This window comes from Falco rusticolus, chromosome 3 (assembly GCF_015220075.1).
Source record: "Falco rusticolus isolate bFalRus1 chromosome 3, bFalRus1.pri, whole genome shotgun sequence".
Lineage (NCBI taxonomy): Eukaryota > Metazoa > Chordata > Aves > Falconiformes > Falconidae > Falco > Falco rusticolus.
Window position 1 is genome coordinate 11,532,063 of NC_051189.1, and position 17,729 is coordinate 11,549,791.

The 17,729-nt window shown below is 46.4% G+C and overlaps 1 protein-coding gene across 3 annotated transcripts in view; it reads right to left on the reverse strand.

The window, feature by feature from the left end:
* Nucleotides 1-2,617, reverse strand: part of TRIO (trio Rho guanine nucleotide exchange factor) — a 254,719-nt gene extending 252,102 nt beyond the window's left edge. For all 3 annotated transcript variants that reach the window (XR_005103017.1, XM_037379282.1, XM_037379280.1), the window contains exon 1: nucleotides 1,967-2,617. Coding sequence is in view for 2 of the 3 variants with exons in the window: in XM_037379282.1 (XP_037235179.1) it covers nucleotides 1,967-2,081 (115 nt within the window). In the remaining variant the exon portion in view is untranslated. The remainder of the gene's footprint in view (nucleotides 1-1,966) is intronic.
* Between the last annotated feature and the right edge of the window lie 15,112 nt (nucleotides 2,618-17,729).

The window sequence follows — 17,729 nt, forward strand, 5'->3', positions numbered from 1 at the left end:
CAGCTGGCAAGGTCTTCCAAAACTGCAAGATTCCTACACGTGTACCAATCTGTAACTACACTAGGCAGACCGTAAGTCTACTGTTGTAATTCGTCATTTCGCTTTCACCAGGATTTTCTCCCTCAAAATGACAAAGCTCAATCCTTCTTCCATGACGAAACCCACCAAGGCCAGCACCTTGACTCAACAAGGAGTTTTGGACTCGCTGCTGTCATGTGAAACAGGTTGCCGAGGGAGCATCGGGCCTTTCGGAGGAGACACAGCCCCCCGTCCAGACCATCTGTCCAAACAAACGCTGCTCTGAACCCTGCTTTAGGGATGCCTGCTGCAAATCACACCTCCTCCTTCACCCTCATTAAACCAAACACATTCAACAGCAAGCACCGACCGCCAGCAGCACGCATTACGCCGTTTCCCACTTCCCTCGCAGACTTTCCTTAAAAAACCAATTAACACGGCTTTTATTATTACTACAGCTCCTGCCGTCATTATTATTTTTCACACACCAAACCGGCAATCCCCCTCATCTTTCCAGCGGTGAGTCTGCATTTTCCTTGCTCGCCGCTCCTTTTTAGGCATCCGAACGGCGCAAGTGCCCAGCCCCGCCGCGCCGCCCCGCCCGGCAGCGATGGCCGGGGGTGCCCGGGGGGGCGCGGAGCCGCCGGCGGAGCGGAGCGGGGCGGAGCCGCCGCTCGGGGGAGGGCAGCCGGCACCGGCGGGAGGCTCAGCCGCTGCCGCCGCCCAGGCTGCCGGTAGGGCTCCGACCCCGCCGCCGGCGGTTCGTGCGGCCCGGGCAGCCCAGCCCAGCCCTGCCCTCCCCTCCGTCCCCGCCGCCATTCCCCGGGGGACAATGTCTCGGTGACAGGGACGGCCGCCCTCCCCGCCCGGTTGCGTGCCGAGAGTAAACACCGAGGGAGAAGGCGGCCTCCATTTTTTTTTTATCCCGGCAGCCTGTCAACAGGCTCCCCCGCCTCCCCTCCCGAGCCTCCGCACCGAGCCTGGCTTCCCAGCCCGGCAGCGCCCGAAAGCCGCTGCCGCCCGGCCCCCGCTGCTGCCCCGCCTCAGCCCAGGCAGGGACACCCCCGGCGCACGGGCTTCGCTTTTTGTCTTTTTCTTTCCCTTCCCTCTATGAACACCCGCTTGAGATGCTGCGCTCTCCCACCCCTGCCCTCGACCGCCACCCACCAGCACGGCACCGGCCAAGCACCACCGGAGGCGCGATGCCTTTTACAGCGGTGTCATCCCCGCCCGCCCGCCGGCCCGGGGGGCCCGGTCCGCTCTGCCCGCAGCCCTGCGGCGCGCCGCTCCCCTGCCCCCGCTCCCCTCCGACACCGAGGGCTGCCCGGACCCGCGGCGGCTCCTCCGTTCGCGTACCGCCGCGCAGTCCCCGGCGGGACATTTTCGGGGATACCGGGTCCGCCCGGCGCCAGGTCGTGCCGCCCGGCCCCGGGAACACGCCCGTTACCGGGCCGGCATCGGAGGAAGAGTCGCACCTGTCACTGGCGACACCGCCTCGGGGCGGCACTCAGCCCCCCACCGCCCCGGCCGGGCCGGGCCGGCCGCCGCACCCGTTTTCACGCCTCGTTCCTGCCGGCGAGGGTGGCGTCCCGCCCGCGAGTTGCTGGGCCCGAACAGAAGCCCCGCTGCCCCCCGGCAGGGGACGAGGGGACCCGGCTTTCTGCCCCGCTGCCGCCCGGCCAGGCCGCCCCAGCGCGGCCCGGGCCCCGCTCCGCCGCCTCCCCGAGGAAGCGCGGCGGCGCCCCGTACGGACGGGCGCTGCCGAGGCGGCCCCGCCGGCGAGGGGAGGGCGAGCCTTCCCCGAGGCCACCTGACAAAGCCGGCTGCCCTCGCTCCCTCTCCCGGCTCCGGGAGGAAAACGTCGCTTCCCTCCACCCTCCGCCGCCACCTCCAGCCGCGGCCTCGCCGCTGCCCCTTCCTTCGCCCCCCGGGACGGGGCCGCACTCACCGGATCGGAAGAACGCCGCGATGTCCGCCGAGTCCTTGGCCGCCTCCTCGGCCCCTTCCCCCGCGCCGCTGCCGGCCGTGGTGGCGGCGGAGGTGGCGGTAGCGGCGCTGCTCATGGCTGCTGCGTGTGGCGGCGCCGGCGGCTCCTCCGGGCGAGACCCACCGCCAACCCCACCGCCCCCTCCGCGGGTCCCGGCTTCACCTCCGGGCGGGAGCGGCCGTTAGGGCGGCAGCCTGAGCGGGCGAGCGATGCGGGGCGGCGGCGGGCGGCCGCAGTGAGCGCAGGGACATGAAGGTATGTGCGGAATGGCAGCTCCGGGAGCGCCCACCCCCCGCAGCCACCTAGGAGGCGGCGTGTGCATGCAGGGAGTCAGGGCGGGCGGGCGGGCGGCAGCCGGAGCGCAGACAATCGCGGGAGGAGGAGGAGGAGGAGGGCGAGGAGGAGGAGGAGGAGGGCGACGACGACGACGGCATGGGAAGGGCCAGCAGTCCGCGCAGCCAGCAGCCGGTGGGCGGAGAAAGAACGAACGTTTCCAGCAGGGATTTTTTTTTTTCTTTTTTTTTTTTTTGAGGGAGCGAGGAGCGAGCCGGAGGAGCAGCAGCTGCGCTAGCCGCCGTGGTGCCGGTGGTCGCAGCAACCGCCGTCCTCCATCTTGACTGGGAGGAGGAGGAGGAGGAGGAGGGTGGGAAAAGGGAGTCGGGAAAGGAAGCGAGTCCCCGCCCGAGGAACAAGGGCGGTGGAGCGGGGCGGGCGGGGAGGGGGAAGCTCGGGAGTCTCCGGCTGCCTCCGGCCCCGGTCGGGATGGGGCGGGGCGGCGCAGGACGTCAGCTGCTCCCCATTGGCTGGGGCGCGGCCGCCCGGCGGGCGGGGGCGGGGCGGCGCAGGACGTCAGCTGCTCCCCATTGGCTGGGGCGCGGCCGCCCGGCGGGCGGGGGCGGGGCGGGAGTCCCTCGCGGCCGTTGCCCGGCGGCTGCCGGCGGCGCGGCCGGTGCGGGGGGGGTGGGTGTTGCTTTGGGGATTTTTTTTAACCGCTCTGACTGACTTTCGCCCTCGCACGCAGCTGCTGCGGGGCAGCCCAGCTGCCAGCTCGCCGGTGTGCGGAGGGCAGGCTTCCTCAAAAATCCAGTCAGCCCGCCCGCCCGTCCGTCCGTCCTGGGGGCTGGGTGCACGGGGGCCGCGCCCGGCGCGGCGGGAGGTGACCAGCGGCGCGTGGCCCGTGCTGCCGCCTGCCACCCCCCCACCCCCCCGGGCCGCTCGGCGCTGGAGCGTGGCAGCTCCGGCGGCTCTGCGAGAGGTTGTGCTCGGTACGAGCCCCCCGGCGCCTGGGTTCGAAAGAGCGCGGACCGCCTGAAGGGGGAAAAAAAACAGGGAATACGTGAATTTTTCAGAAAGGTGCCTTCAAAAGGCACCGGCACAGGCCGTTACATTGCTGTCTGTATCGTTGCTATTTTTTTCGTCAGTGAGCACAGGGACACTTCAAATTTTTCTGTGTCGTGGACGAGTCCAATTAACATAAAATAAGCAAACAGCTCGTGATGGAAAGCTCAGCTGAGTGCTGGGTTAAGGTGCGTCCCAGCACAGTCGTGCTCCTGATGTGAAACTGCCCGAATAAGATCATGTGCAGATAAAGCTAAAGAGAGAGTGGCCGAATAGGCAGTTTAGCAGTTGCACAGATTTATAAACCTGAGTAACACATCCCAAATGCTTGGGGTAAATGGTCAGACGTATTGCTTATCAGCACACTTGAAACGCAGAAGTACAGCTCCAGGAATTAAACTCTGCAACCTTTGGTAAGTGTTAAAAAAGTAACTTCAAGAGAAATGTGGTTCTGTTAGTCTGTCGTAGTCAGATGATGTGGAGGGCATTCCCAAGGTTTGTATTTATCTGAAGTTGTGTAGCTTGATGGAAAAACTTTTATTCAACTACCCCTGCCCTAATTTCTCTTACAGAGAAGAGATTAGTTTGACTGAAAAAGATGATTATTTTTTTAAGATGTTTTTCTTTCAAGCAGCAGGCATAGGCAAGAGTTCCAAATGAGCACCCCATTGACAGCAATGGTTGCAATGTGAATTCCTTCCTAGCTGGCCTAGCACCATCCACCTAGCAAAAAACACAACTGGGACAAATGCTGCTGTTCTCTAGCAAGCAGTGAATTGACCTGGGAGCTGGAATAGGGTGTTGTACATCAGCACAGAAAAAACTGCACAAGAATATGAGAAAATGGGGTAAGTGAATGGAAAGAGTTAATATAAAGAGTAAAGAAAACTGGGTCTCCTAGAATCTCCATAATTTGAGCTTTCAGTGGCTGGAGAGCAAGAAGTGCTCAAGATTATTTGTTTTCTGAATTTGAATTAAGACTTTGATACGCTGTGCAACACTGGAAAAAGCTTTGGAAGATTGTTCATCAGCTATTGAAAATAAGCTACTGACCATCTGTTTCCACTTAGCTGCTCATCCAGAGCAGTGTATAATTTTTCAGTGGGTGCTAAAAAGCCAAGGTTCACTTGAACAATTTTGAAGGTTCTATGACTGAAGTTTGTCCCTTCCCCCGTCTTCTCCATCTGCTGAATTGCAGGAGATGCTGGTTTTGGTTTTCTCTGACACATGGATGCCCTGAGCCATGTCCTCCACTACAAGAGCCTCTCATCGCTGACAGCGACAGAGATGGACTAATTTCAATTTGAGTTCTTCACCTGCAGCAAAGGTGGCCCTTACAGGGAACCTTCAACAGCCAAATATGCTCATATTCTTTGCAGCATTCAAGAGCGTTACAGAAATACAGTTGTGTTCACTATCATGTTTAGGATGCAATATTTACTGAAAGGTAAGCTAAAAGAAAGAGACAAAGATAGGAAAATAACATGACAGAGTTACTTAATACACTGTCATAAAACAAGGATTTCATTCACAAGTATCCTCCTTAAATAACAAATACCAGATTTAATATTTTAACATTAGGAAATTAAGTTTCTTAGTCTGGGTCTTCTTGATCATTTTAGGCTTGAAACTGAAAAAAAAACCAACCCAACAAACAAACAAGGTATGAATTGTCTATGTGGACACAATGTTGCCCATTGAAAAGTTGCATGAGTTTGCCTGCTTTGGAAGCCTGTAAGTAGGGAATAGCCGTATTCTACATCATCAGCTCCTACTTTGCTTGTCTCGGGTTTTGTGAATATGCAAGTGGTTTTGCACCAATTGCAATGGTATATGCAGGAAAGGAAAAATATTATTCTTCATGTAAAAGGTATTTTAAGGGTGCTGTGACCTGCTAAATATCAATAGTGTTAAGGCTGAGGTTCAAATTGGAGTTTATTTAAATCGTACACCAGGAGTTCTAAAATCTAAAGATGTTGAAATCACGCTTAATTTCTGTACCTACTTTATAGATATAAACAAATCATTTCATTTCATGTAAGCAAATTGTTCAAGAAGATTTACATTCCAGTAAAATAAATACCCTAAGAGAAGTGTTGTTTCTTTTGAATGACTTTTATTTTTCCTTTTGTTGTGTCTTATTCTGGTTGAACAGTCACCCTAAAATCAGTATATCAATGCACAAATATTTTCATTCCTCTCAGAGGTGTCTTGTGAGCAAAGAACCTTTCCCAGTGCCTAGCCTTCAGTATCCAGGATAAGAAGCAGAAGCACAAGCACTTGTGGTAAGTAGTAGAGAAGGCTATACCAGTTGCTACAGTGCTTTTAAGATGACAAGGCTTCTTTTAAGTTTGTAACAGTTAAGGAAAGCAATCAAAGTTCTTAATGTGTACCACCTCGGAGTTGCTATCTGGTTTCTGATCTAAATGGTGCTTTTGTTATAGCAACATTTTTTGATTTCAAATTATTCTTCAAGCACAAGATGCATCTCTTTTATCTGTAGACTAGCACTGAAGCATTTTCCAACCATTATAATTATTATAGCCCTCATTTCTATAGAAGCATATGTGTTTTTGAAAAGTTATCTTGAGCAGTACTGCGCCTACATGCTCCACTTCCTCATTCTATAAAGTCAGGTTCTCGTTTCATTGTATGAGTTCTGACAGCTTTTGGAACTTCTGCCTTTGCCTCTTCATTGTTTGTTCCACTTTTCTGAAAAACAGTAGTGATAGCAGATGAACTACCTATCGCCTCTGTAAAATGTTGCCAGTCTACTTGAAGATAATTTCTCCATACTTCCACTGGGAAGACCTTCCACATTCTTGAATTTTCTTATAAACTTAGAGCAGCACTGCCAGCACCCACCAGGACATAACATTTCACAGATACTCTTAGCACCTGCAAGGAGAGGTTTAGTACACTTCAGTCAAAAACTGTAAAGGGCCAGTGTTTGATGGTCACTGCAACTGAAATTTTACTGCTTATGTGGTCATGGCTTTCAAATCTGAAGCAAAAAATCAGGCAGATTTTTAATAACCTACAGCCCAACTTGTGTGGTTTTGCGTATCATTTACTAAAAATGTTAACCATCCTGATTTTATTTATAACCAAACCACTTTTTTTTTTTTTTTAATTCTCACCATTTCGATGATGTGATATCTCTATAAAAATCCAGCTCCCAGTTCTGCTACGTGGTTTGTACTGACTTGTCGATGTCAAGGGCACTTCTGTTATGTGTAGAAATTACACCAGCCGTCTGATGTTTTATAGACTATTGGTGGTCTATACACCATCTGTTGACTAACCTCAGCCTAATGAAGTGGGTTATTTTCTTTTTACATTTAGGCAGTCATAATTCTACATTATTGTACAATTACTGGTGGCTGAACCACTTGGCTGCATCTCGGACAAGTCATCCCACTGCCTTTGCCATCCAGGTTTTCAGAAACCCTTGTTCTCTCCATATGGAAGTATGCATACACACAAATGGACACATGCACACACACTCTAATTTCAGATTTTCTGTCACTAGCAATAATACTGAAGCCATACTCAACTTTCGAGGAGTATTTTCCTATTTGCCCAAGATTTCCTAGGCAGAAATGTGTGGAGTGCTTCAGAGACTTTCTGAAAGAATTGAACTCATGTGCCTGGTTGAAAATAAAGTGCACATTCATTATAAGATCACAGCCTAGATGATCATGTCCAGAAATCCTAACAGTAGGACAATGCATGCTAAAGCCTCTATGGGTGATTTAGTCCTCTTTTTTTAATCAGTTATTCTCAAGGTGGCATGACCTCTTATTCTGCTTGTAAAAATACTTTCCTTTAGACATTCTGTAGGTGCTCCTTGCTCCACAACAGATCATGTTACATATTCTTAATGATTTAACATTGTCATTCCTGAATTTTCAAAGACTAGGTTTTAGTTGGGGTATGGTTGCAGTTAACTAAAGAAGAGGGACATGATTTTTTTTTTTCCCCTGTGTAATGAGACTGGCAACATGAGTTCATCTTAACTGATGAGTTAAATTAGTCTCCCTCAGACTTTCTTCAGCTTTAAAAGCATTTTAGGAAAAAGTTCAGGAGATAAATTCAGCTTTTTCCCTTTTCTTTCTTGAATTCCACCTTCTACTGTATCAGATGTTAAACTTTACAAGGAAAACCAATCCAGTTTCAAGTCTTTGTAAGTTTAAATTAAGAAATTGGGCTCCAGTGGTCTAGATCAACTGAAACAATGAAGATTTAGCATGGCTAGATGTACCATATTACCAAAACCCTCTATATACAAACTCTGTTAAGCCCTAAAGGAAAGCTTCTACATCAAGCCTGATATCCTCTGTAGATCTGCCCATTCATTCCATGCTCCTGTTCAAGGGATGTTATAGAATAAAAAGTTGCCAACAGCAAGGTGGGCCCCTATCAAGCTTACGTTACCCACACTATCAACAATCTGTGTTTGTATGATTACTATAGGAAAGTATTCCAATGTCATGACGTTTCATCCCTTGAAGGTATCCGTGGTCATGATATGCAGACAGCTCATGCCAGAACAACCTCTGCTCTTCATGCCTAAAAAACACTAGCATGTCCACAGGAAAAAATGCACTGTACATACAGAAAAGATGTTCCATATGTATCTTTAAACACAGACCACTGCTTTGTATCATCACGGTGGAAACTCAGAAAAATAGGTCACCATTTAAGCTAAGCTATTATGCTAGTGTTTGCCTATAGATCAGCAGACAGCCTTACATTATGTCACCTATTTATACCAAGTGTTTTAACACACCTCATACTACATTTATGACAAAACTGTTCACTTAGTATCAAAGTGGTCTTAAGTCCAGTTGACAATTGCCTTTCTGCTTTAACAGTAATAGTCCGTTAGTTGTACTGACTTGCCTACAATCACTTGTGAAAATAGTGTGCAGGAATTGGCATAAAGCAGCACACAAGAGCCATGCATAAAACAGAACTGTAATTTATGAGCCTAGACAAAGTGAAAAGTCAATCAAAAATGAAGCTTGAAACAAACAGCATCCTGCTTCAAGAGCTGTGTCCCAGAAGAGGGCATTTAAATCAGTTCAACTGCTTGTGTACTTGTATGCATGCAACTTCATCAGCATGCTGGTTTAGAGTTGCCCAGACTGGAAAGCATCTTGGATGCCTATGTCTGTATCACTTATGTCAATCAGTATCTTGTAACAGAGACTGAAGAAATTTGAGTAATTGCTTGTGCAACAAACAAACTAAAAATGCATATTTCCTTTTCTATACACAGAACTGAATTGCAGTTTGAGTCATTTAAAAACTGACACATTTTTAAATATTTACAATACGTTTGCATCTGGTACTAGGGAGTTAGTTTTGATAATAACCTATGAGGCTCACAAGTTTGTTGGGTTTATATGACTTAAGTCTTCATAGGTTGATGATTCCCCAGAATACACTCAGTCACTGCTGACTTTACTGTTTTGAAAGAGGAGTATAGGTTTTTCAGCCAGATAATATTTACAATTGGTACTTGAAGTTTTCCAGGTTCATTTGAGAGCTCAATAAAGAGACATTTCCAAGACATACAGGATTTTCTGTCAGGATACCAGTAAAGGTTGTTCTTTTGTAGTCGATCTAGACTGCATGAGTGCCCAAACAGACACCCAAATTTGTTTCATTTGGAAAGAATGGATTTTCTCACAAAAAGGCTTTTCAAATTCCCAAGGAGACCTCTTGAGACCCACGGCATGGTTCCCCATCATTACCTGCTGCTGCAAGAGGTGCTCTCTGGTATGAAAGCCATCTTTTGCAATCCATTTTATTTATTTCTAGGTATATACATTTACAGTGATTTCTCCTTTCCCTTGGTTTTGTCAAGGCTTTATCTCCAGATTGGTCTTTTTCACATAGCTGTTACTTTCTGCAGATATTTCACTGTTGCCTGTGGTCTCTCTATAGAATATGTGATTTGTTCGGGGTGGTAAGTAAATGGTTTTGCTTGGGGAATTCAACTTCTAGGTGAGGATTTATCATTCTTTAGTACCAGTTGGCCAACATTGTCATCCTAGTTGATCATGCTATTAGCTAGACAGTAGCAGCAGATGTTATTCCTGACATTGTTTAGTCTTAATGAATTTTGTGAGAGTGTACAGCCATGAATTGCCAGCATTGCCTCCTTCCAGGAGCTGCTACAATGGGAAAGAACTGACCAATGTGGAACAAAGTTTCCTAATGTTTCCTCTGCTCATAGTCAGAAAGTCAAATTCCTTGCCACGCCTGGGAAGCCACTTGGCTTTCAGCAGTAAAAAAGCAGCAGCTGCAGCGATGCTCTGTGGATAGAAGGCAGTAAATAAACTGTTTTATTTTTTTTCTATCCTCTCCAATTTTTCAATTAGAAGACAAGCCCCCTTTCATGTTCCTTCATCCTACTCGGTATATCCCCTTTTCCCCATTGTACCACAGTAAGCTAATTGAGCAAAAAGCAACTATTGCCGGCATTTTGCTCCTCATGTGCTTGCTTTCTTCTCTTTTCTATTTAGCAGCTAATTTCACAGGTAGTCCCAGTTTCCTATTTTTAATCGAATAGGCTACTTGTTGACCCTGAAAGTTATCCAGCACATACTTCTATTGGCATGTTAACCCCAGTTAGATCCAGTTGCTTCCTAAGATGTTCAGCTATTGCGAGACCATTCAGGACCTGTGGAGTCACTTGGTGTTCCACATTCCCTCCAGGGTCTTCGCTGCTGTTTCTAAAGACAGAAATGCAGATGGACTTCAGCTTCCATATCTTTCTAGTCCTTAGCTCCTTTGCCAATACTTGTACACCAGACTGAAGACATCATCTGTGAGTGCTTGCATTCTGTAATAAAGGGCTGTTCAGTTTGTGCACAAAGCAAGTTTACAGATCATGCGCTCAGCATGGCTTACGCTGTATCCCTATCTCTCAATTCTCACAGAGGGGGAGCAGATAATGTGGGACAGGGACTGTATTCAGTTGGCAGCACTCCCAGGAAATGCGTACAAACTTCTGGGCCTTAGCATAATTGTAGGACACAAGCTATTTTTGCACTTCACTAAAATGCTTCTGCCCGTTGGTGCGGACTAATAACCCGAAGTAATCCTTCTACAGGTAGAAAGCTACATCCAGTTGTTCCAGTTGTCACTGTTTTTAGTGCATAACCTTGAAGTTTCACCAGTTCTCTTGTTCGTACCGGTAAGAGGTGGGAAATGGCTTTTTGACAGTAAATCTCTAACAATAGAACAGCCAGATCAGGAGGAAGTAGGATGTCATAGATACCCATTTCAGTTCATTTATTAAGCAAATGTTTAATGATTTTACTTAAGCACTAAAATTTAAATTATCAATACTTCTTAGTGAAAGATTTGATATTAGGTCTCACAAAACAACCACCTGAAATTTTGCTATTTGAATACTGTTCCTAAATCTCTTTCCTATTTACTGCTTTCACCTAACAGAAGTATTTCCTACATGACACCTACTAACTGTATTTGCCCAGGTTTTCCCTAGACTTGGACAATTGTCCAATAGATTTGGAAATTTGCACAACTTTTAAGAAGCCTTTGATTTATCATGTGTGCAAGGGCTTTACAAAGGTCCACAGGAGCTACAGCAGCTCATGTGACAACTTGTCTTTGTGGCATGCAATGAAGAGTAGGACCAAATTGCGTCCTCTAGCCAAATACGGAATTTTAGTATCTTCATCATGCTATGGAGATTGCATGACAAACAACCATTTCACTATATAAGCAACTTTTCCTTGCTTGGCTATTTCAGCTAACGTGTTGCTTCAAGCTCCGTCTCCTCATTTAGAACATTCTTCACAGACTTTGACTGCCAGGGTGAGCCATGAATCAATACCACTGCTATCACAACCTGTCCCTACATTTTGTCAGGAAAAAGTCATTCTTTTTGGGCTTGCTGCAATACATACTGCATTTTGTCACTTTACTTGCATTCCATTCATGTCTGTTGTATGGAATTTGATTACTTTGAATTATTGTGTATTTCTGCTGTTGATTACAATGACTAACTTCTAAGCTTCTGTAACAATTGAACACCAGGTCTAACAACAATGCAATATAAAAACTATTGTTATGCTACAGGAGAGGAGCAAATCCAGTTATCCATCTTGGGGGTGGTACTAGTCCTATTAAGGTTTTAGTTCCCCTAGGAGTAACAATTTCTAATCTAACTGATTGCCCTTTTTAGTAGAGAAAATATCAAAAGGTATTACACAGGTCTGACAAATCTATTGTACCATAAAAATATTTTCTTTCTTACAAATGAAGGTAATGTTAGGCTGTAAGATGCTGTGATTTCAAGACCTTTAGGGGAAGATCTACTGTGATTCTGTTTTCACCAGTATCACTCTGTGACTAACTAGAATCCAGACCAACTTTATGATAAAATTGCAGAACAGAGCACTTCAATTACCTTATTCTTAGAATTCGTAGAATCATAGAATCATTTAGGTTGGAAAAGACCTTTGAGATCATCAAGTCCAACCGTTAACCTAGCACTGTCAAGTCCATCACCAAACCACATCACTAAGCACCGCATCTACGCACTTTTTAAACACCTTCGGGGATGATGATTCCACCACCTGCCTGGACAGCCTGTTCCAATGCTTGACCATGCTTTCCATGAAGAAATTCTTCCTAATATCCAATCTAAACCTCCCCTGATGCAACTTGAGGCTGTTTCCTCTTGTCCTGTCACTTGTTACTTGGGAGAAGAGACCAACACCCACCTGCCTACAACCTCCTTTCAGGGAGTTGCAGAGAGTGGTAAGGTCTCCCCTGAGCTTCCTTTTCTCCAGAATAAACAACCCCAGTTCCCTCAGCTGCTGCTCACAAGACTTGTGCTCCAGACCCTTCACCAGCTTCATTGCCCATCTCCGGACATGCTCCAGCACCTCAATGCCTTTCTTGTAGTGAGGGGCCCAAAACTGATCACAGTATTCGAGGTGCAGCCTCACCAGTGCCGAGTACAGGGGACAATCCCTTCCCTTGTCCTGCTGGCCACACTGTCTCTGATACCAGCCAGGGTGCTGTTGGCCTTCTTGGCCACCTGGGCACACTGCTGGCTCATGTCCACCCAGCCATCAGCCAGCACCCCCAGGGCCTTTTCCCCCAGGCAGCTTTCCAGCCGCTCTTCCCCAGGCCTGTAGCGCTGTGAGGGGCTGTTGTGAGCCAGGTGCAGAACCCAGCACTTCTCCATGTTAAGCCTCATACAGTTGGCCTTGGCCCATCAGTCCAGCCTGTCCAAATCTCTCTGCAAAGCCTTCCTGCCCTCCAGCAGATCAACACTCCTCCCTAACTTGGTATTGTCTGCAAACTTACTGAGGTTGTATTCAATTCCCTCCTTTAGATCATTGATAAATATTCATTGATAAATATATTAAGCAGAACTGGCCTCAATACCAAGCCCTGGGGACCACTTGTGACCAGTCACCAGCCAGGTGTAACTCCATTCACCACCACTCTTTGGGCTTGGCCAGCCAGCCAGCTTTTTACCTAGTGATGAATACACCTGTCCAAGCCATGAGCAGCCAGTTTCTCCAGGAGAATGCTGTGGGAGATGGTGTCAAAGGCTTTACTAAGGTCCAGGTAAAGAGCAGCCACAGCCTTTCCCTCATCCACTAGGCAGGTCATCTTGTCATAGAAGGAGATCAGGTTCGTCAAGCAGGACCTGCCTTTCATAAACCTATGCTGGCTGGGCCCGATCCCCTGGCTGTCCTGCGTGTGCTGTGTGATGGCGCTCAGGTTGATTCCATAACCGTCCCTGGAACCAAGGTCAGGCTGACAGGCCTGTACTTCCCCAGATCCTCCTTCCTGTCCTTCTCGTAGCTGGGCATCACACTGGCTAACCTCCAGTCTTCTGGGACCTCCCCAGTTACCCAGGACTATTGATAATGGAGATACAGCTGGGCAAGCTCTTCCACCAGTTCCCTCAGTACCCTTGGGTGGATCCCATCCGGACCCATAGACTTGTGCATATCTAAGTGAAGCAGCAGGTCACTAACAGTTTCCTCCTGGACTGTGGGGACTTCGTTCTGCTCTTCCTCATCCCTGTGTTCCAGCTCAGGAGGCTGAGTACTGTGAGGGAAGTTGGTCTTATTATTAAAGACTGAGGGAAAGAAGGCATTAAGTACCTCAGCTTTTTCCTCATCCTTTGTGGCAATGTTCTCCACCACATCCAATAAAGGATGCAGATTATCCTTGGCCCTCCTTTTGTTGCTAATGTCTTTGTAAAAGCATTTTTTGTTATCTTTTACAGCAGAGGCCAGCCTGAATTCTAGCTGGACTTTCGCCTCTCTAATCTTCACCCTGAATAACCTTGTGACATCCTTATAGTCTTCTGGAGCTGCCTGCCCCTTCCAAAGGTGGTAAACTCTCCGTCTTCCTCTGAGTTCCAGCCAAATGTCTCCACTCAGCCAGGCTGCTCTTCCCCCTGCCACTCGTCTTTCGGCACATGGGGACAGCCTGCTCCTGTGCCTTTAAGACCGCCTTTTGAAGAATGTCCAGCCTTCCTGGGCCCCTTGGCTCTTCAGATCTATCTCCCAAGGGACTCTGTCAACCAGGCTCTTAAACATGCCAAAGCCATCCCTCTGGAAGTCCAAGGTAGCAGTTCTGCTGATCCCCATCCTTACCTCTCCAAGAATCAAAAACTGTCATCTCATGATCTCTATGCCCAAGACGTCCTGGGAGCACCGCATCCCCCACCAGGCCTTCCCTGTTTGCAAACAGCAGGTCCAGCAGGGCATCTCCGTGGCTGGGTCAATGACCAGCTGTGTCAGGAAGCTCTTCCACGCACTGCAGGAACCTCCTAGGCTGTTTCCTCTGTGCTGTGTTGTATTTGCAGTGGAAATCTGGTAGGTTGAAGTCCCCCATGAGAACAAGGGTTAGTGATCTTGAGACTTTTCCCAGTTGCTTGTAGAATGTTTCATCTGCCTCTTCGTCCTGGCTGGGTGGTCTATAACAGACTCCCACCAGGATATCTGCCTTGTTGGCCTTCCCCTCATTCTTACCCATAAACACTCAACCCTACTGTCACCATCACTCAGCTCTAGGCCCTCAAAACCCTCCCTGACATACAGGGACCCACCGCCTCTCCTTCCTTGCCTATCCCTTCTGAAGAATTAGTAGCCATCCATTGCAGCACTCCATTCCTGTGAGTTATCCCACCATGTTCCCATGATGGTGAATATGTCATAGTCTTCCTGCTGCACAATGGCTTCCAGCTCCTCGATTCCTTTTTTGTAATTCACTGGCTTAACTTTTGTCATATTTCATAGCATGCAAGGGAGTTAGTGTATGGTTTTACCCTTCTGAAGTGAAAAAAATTGTATTTCCAATCATTTCCTTCTATACTAACATCTACTACAAGGATTATAGTTGCTCACAAGCTTTCAAAAACTATGCTTCACTGTGGTTTCATTCTTCGCTGTTAGATCTTGTGCTGTATTTGATAAATGTAACTCCTATTTAACACAACCATTCTTTTTCACATCTGTTATATATAACATTTCAAAATGGAAATACTTATACTGACTTTTCAAAATATCTGCTGGGTGTTTTTAGGGGCTTTCACTAAATATGGTATCAAGCCCAACAATGAAGGATTCAAAATAATTTCCTGCATCTGTTAATGAAGATTTGTATACAAGGAGTTTTTCAGAAATATATTCCTTATTTTTTTACTGAAGTATGAGTAATCAAGCCTTTGCTCCTTTTATGCCATTTTTTGTGTACTAGCTTTAAGCTATCAGTTCTTTCCAAGTGTGATTGCTTTGGCAGGATTAAAATCTTATTTCGTCCTTTTTCATACATACCGAAACAAATTAATTCCTTCATCATTCATTCATGAAGCATATTCGTTTCTTGTAATATATTTAGAAACATTATTGTTTCTCATTGATTCATCAGCAGTACTTTTATTTCTAAATTATATTCAGAAAATAGTTATAACATATGTATTAACATTTTCATGTATCTAAGAGTATTATTTTCACCTATCATAAGCTTTTTAGATTACTTTAAACTATGTATTAAATCATTCTGTGAAAAAACTGAATATTGCAAACATCCCAAAGAATGACATTTTGCTTTCATTAATACTGAGGTTTTGTGAACAAGGCCAGTCAGAACACCATGAATAGACAAAAAAAACCTTCTCCCAAAAGTGTTACCAGTGGAGGAATGTGGTGGCAGCTGAAGCTGAGGACTAGCAGTGGAGATGCAGAACTGCTTCAGAAGGCTGTCAGCAGGCTTTGCATAACAACACACTTGCTGAACGAATTGAGTAAGTGGATGGTAAAGGAGGTGGGGAGAAAGGGTAGTTTGTTGTGCTGGGATAAACATGCAACTAATTCATATTCATGTTTTCTATAAAGTCAGCAGTTATAAATGACAGAATTGACTGTTTTTTTCAGTGGCTAGTGACTTCCATGTGAAACTGTGAGTAAAATGATTACAATGGAAGGTTTCTTCTCTATTCACTAAACACAAGCCATGCGCTATAAAGAGTGAAAATGCTGATCTGAAATGTAGCCCCCTGTCTTGTTTCGGAAAGCAATAGATACCAAATGCTACAGACAAATGAAATAATAGTTTTACCATATTGGAAGTTTCTTTTGGCCTCATACTGCTATCATAAATCCTAAACTACAAGTATTGCTATCCTTTAACATATGCATGCATTGTGACTATTGCACCTGTAGGTGATAAAACTTAATTGGAAAACTAAGTGGGAAAAGGTGGTATCTTTGATCAGATGAGCTGGTACAACTGGAAAAGCCAGACAAGCTTTTAGACACTCACGTTCTTCAAGCCAGCTGAAGCAGTCTTTCACATCTTAACATTTTTTTGCTAGCAACTTTAGTTGGCTTAAAAAGACTTTCTTCCACTAGAACTTGAGTTTCTCTTGCATTCTTTGAAAATCATGGCTACAGAAATCTTATTTTTAAATGTTATGAGGTCCATAAATTCTTTCTTTTGACTGCTTTTGAACATATGGTTTTTTAATTATACAGGTTATTTCTTTTCCCTTTTGCATTAGAGAAAACAGTAGAGGTATGAGTCCTTACTCTCTCCATGCCGTTTACCAAATTAAACTTTGACCACATTTGCAGTTATCATTCTCTGTATATTAAATGGTCTTAATTTTTTACATGCATGGCTATTTGTATGATATTATAGTATCATAGACTCACAGAATGGTTTAGGTTGAAGGAACCTTAAAGATCATCTGGTTCCAACCTTCTGCCATGGGCAGGGACACCTCCCACTAGACCAGGTCGTTCAAAGCCCCATCCAGCCTGGCCTTGAACACTTCCAGGGATGGGGCATCCACAGCTTCTCTGGGCAACCTGGTCCAGTGCCTCACCACCCTCACAGTAAAGAATTTCTTCTGGATATCTAATCTAAATCTACCTTTTTTTAGTTTAAAACCGTTACCCCTTGTCCTATTGTTACAGGCCCTACTAAAAAGTCTGCCCCATCTTTCTTGTAAGCCCCCTTCAGGTATGCTATAAGGTCTCCCCGAAGCCGCCTCTTCTCCAGGCTGAAGGACCCCAACTCTCAGCCTCGCTTCACGGGAGTGGTGCTCTAGCCCTCTGATCATCTTCGTAGACCTCCTCCAGACTCAATCCAATTAAGTCCATGTCTTTTTTTATGTTGGGAGCTCCAGAGCTGAACACAGTACTCCAGGTGGGGTCTAATGAGAGCAGAGCAGACAGGGAGAATCACCTCATTCAACCAGCTGCAGCATTGCTTTTGATGCAGCCCAGGATATGGTTGGCTTTCTGGGCTGCAAGCACACATTGTTGGGCCACATTGAGCTTTTCATTCACCAGCACCCCTGAGTCCCTCTCCTCAGGGCTGCTCTCAATCCATTCTCCACCCAGCCTGTATTGACACTGGGGGTTGGCCCGACCCATGTGCAGGACCCTGCACTTGGCCTTCTAAACAATTTTCTTCACTTTTTCTGGACTCTTTCTCCTATATCTTTTGTGACAGTGTACTGGAAGCTGAACATATTTCATAGTTCATCTCAGGCTGAGGGTTTCTTATGTATTTATGTGATAGTATTATGAGTTCTATTATTAGTATTATATAAACGGGTGGCATAAAGTTACTTTAGACTACACTGTGAGTGGTGGTCAATGCACCTAAAACGTACATGTAATATAAATGCATTTGTTGCACCTTTATAACATTCTTATCTTATAGTTCCACAAAAATGGAGATTTATTACATTAGGCTTGGTGGAGGAATAAGTTTTACATTTTCATAAGTTATTTTTTTATATGTATAATTCTGATATGATAATACTGACAAAGTATGAAAACTTAGAAATAAATAAAAT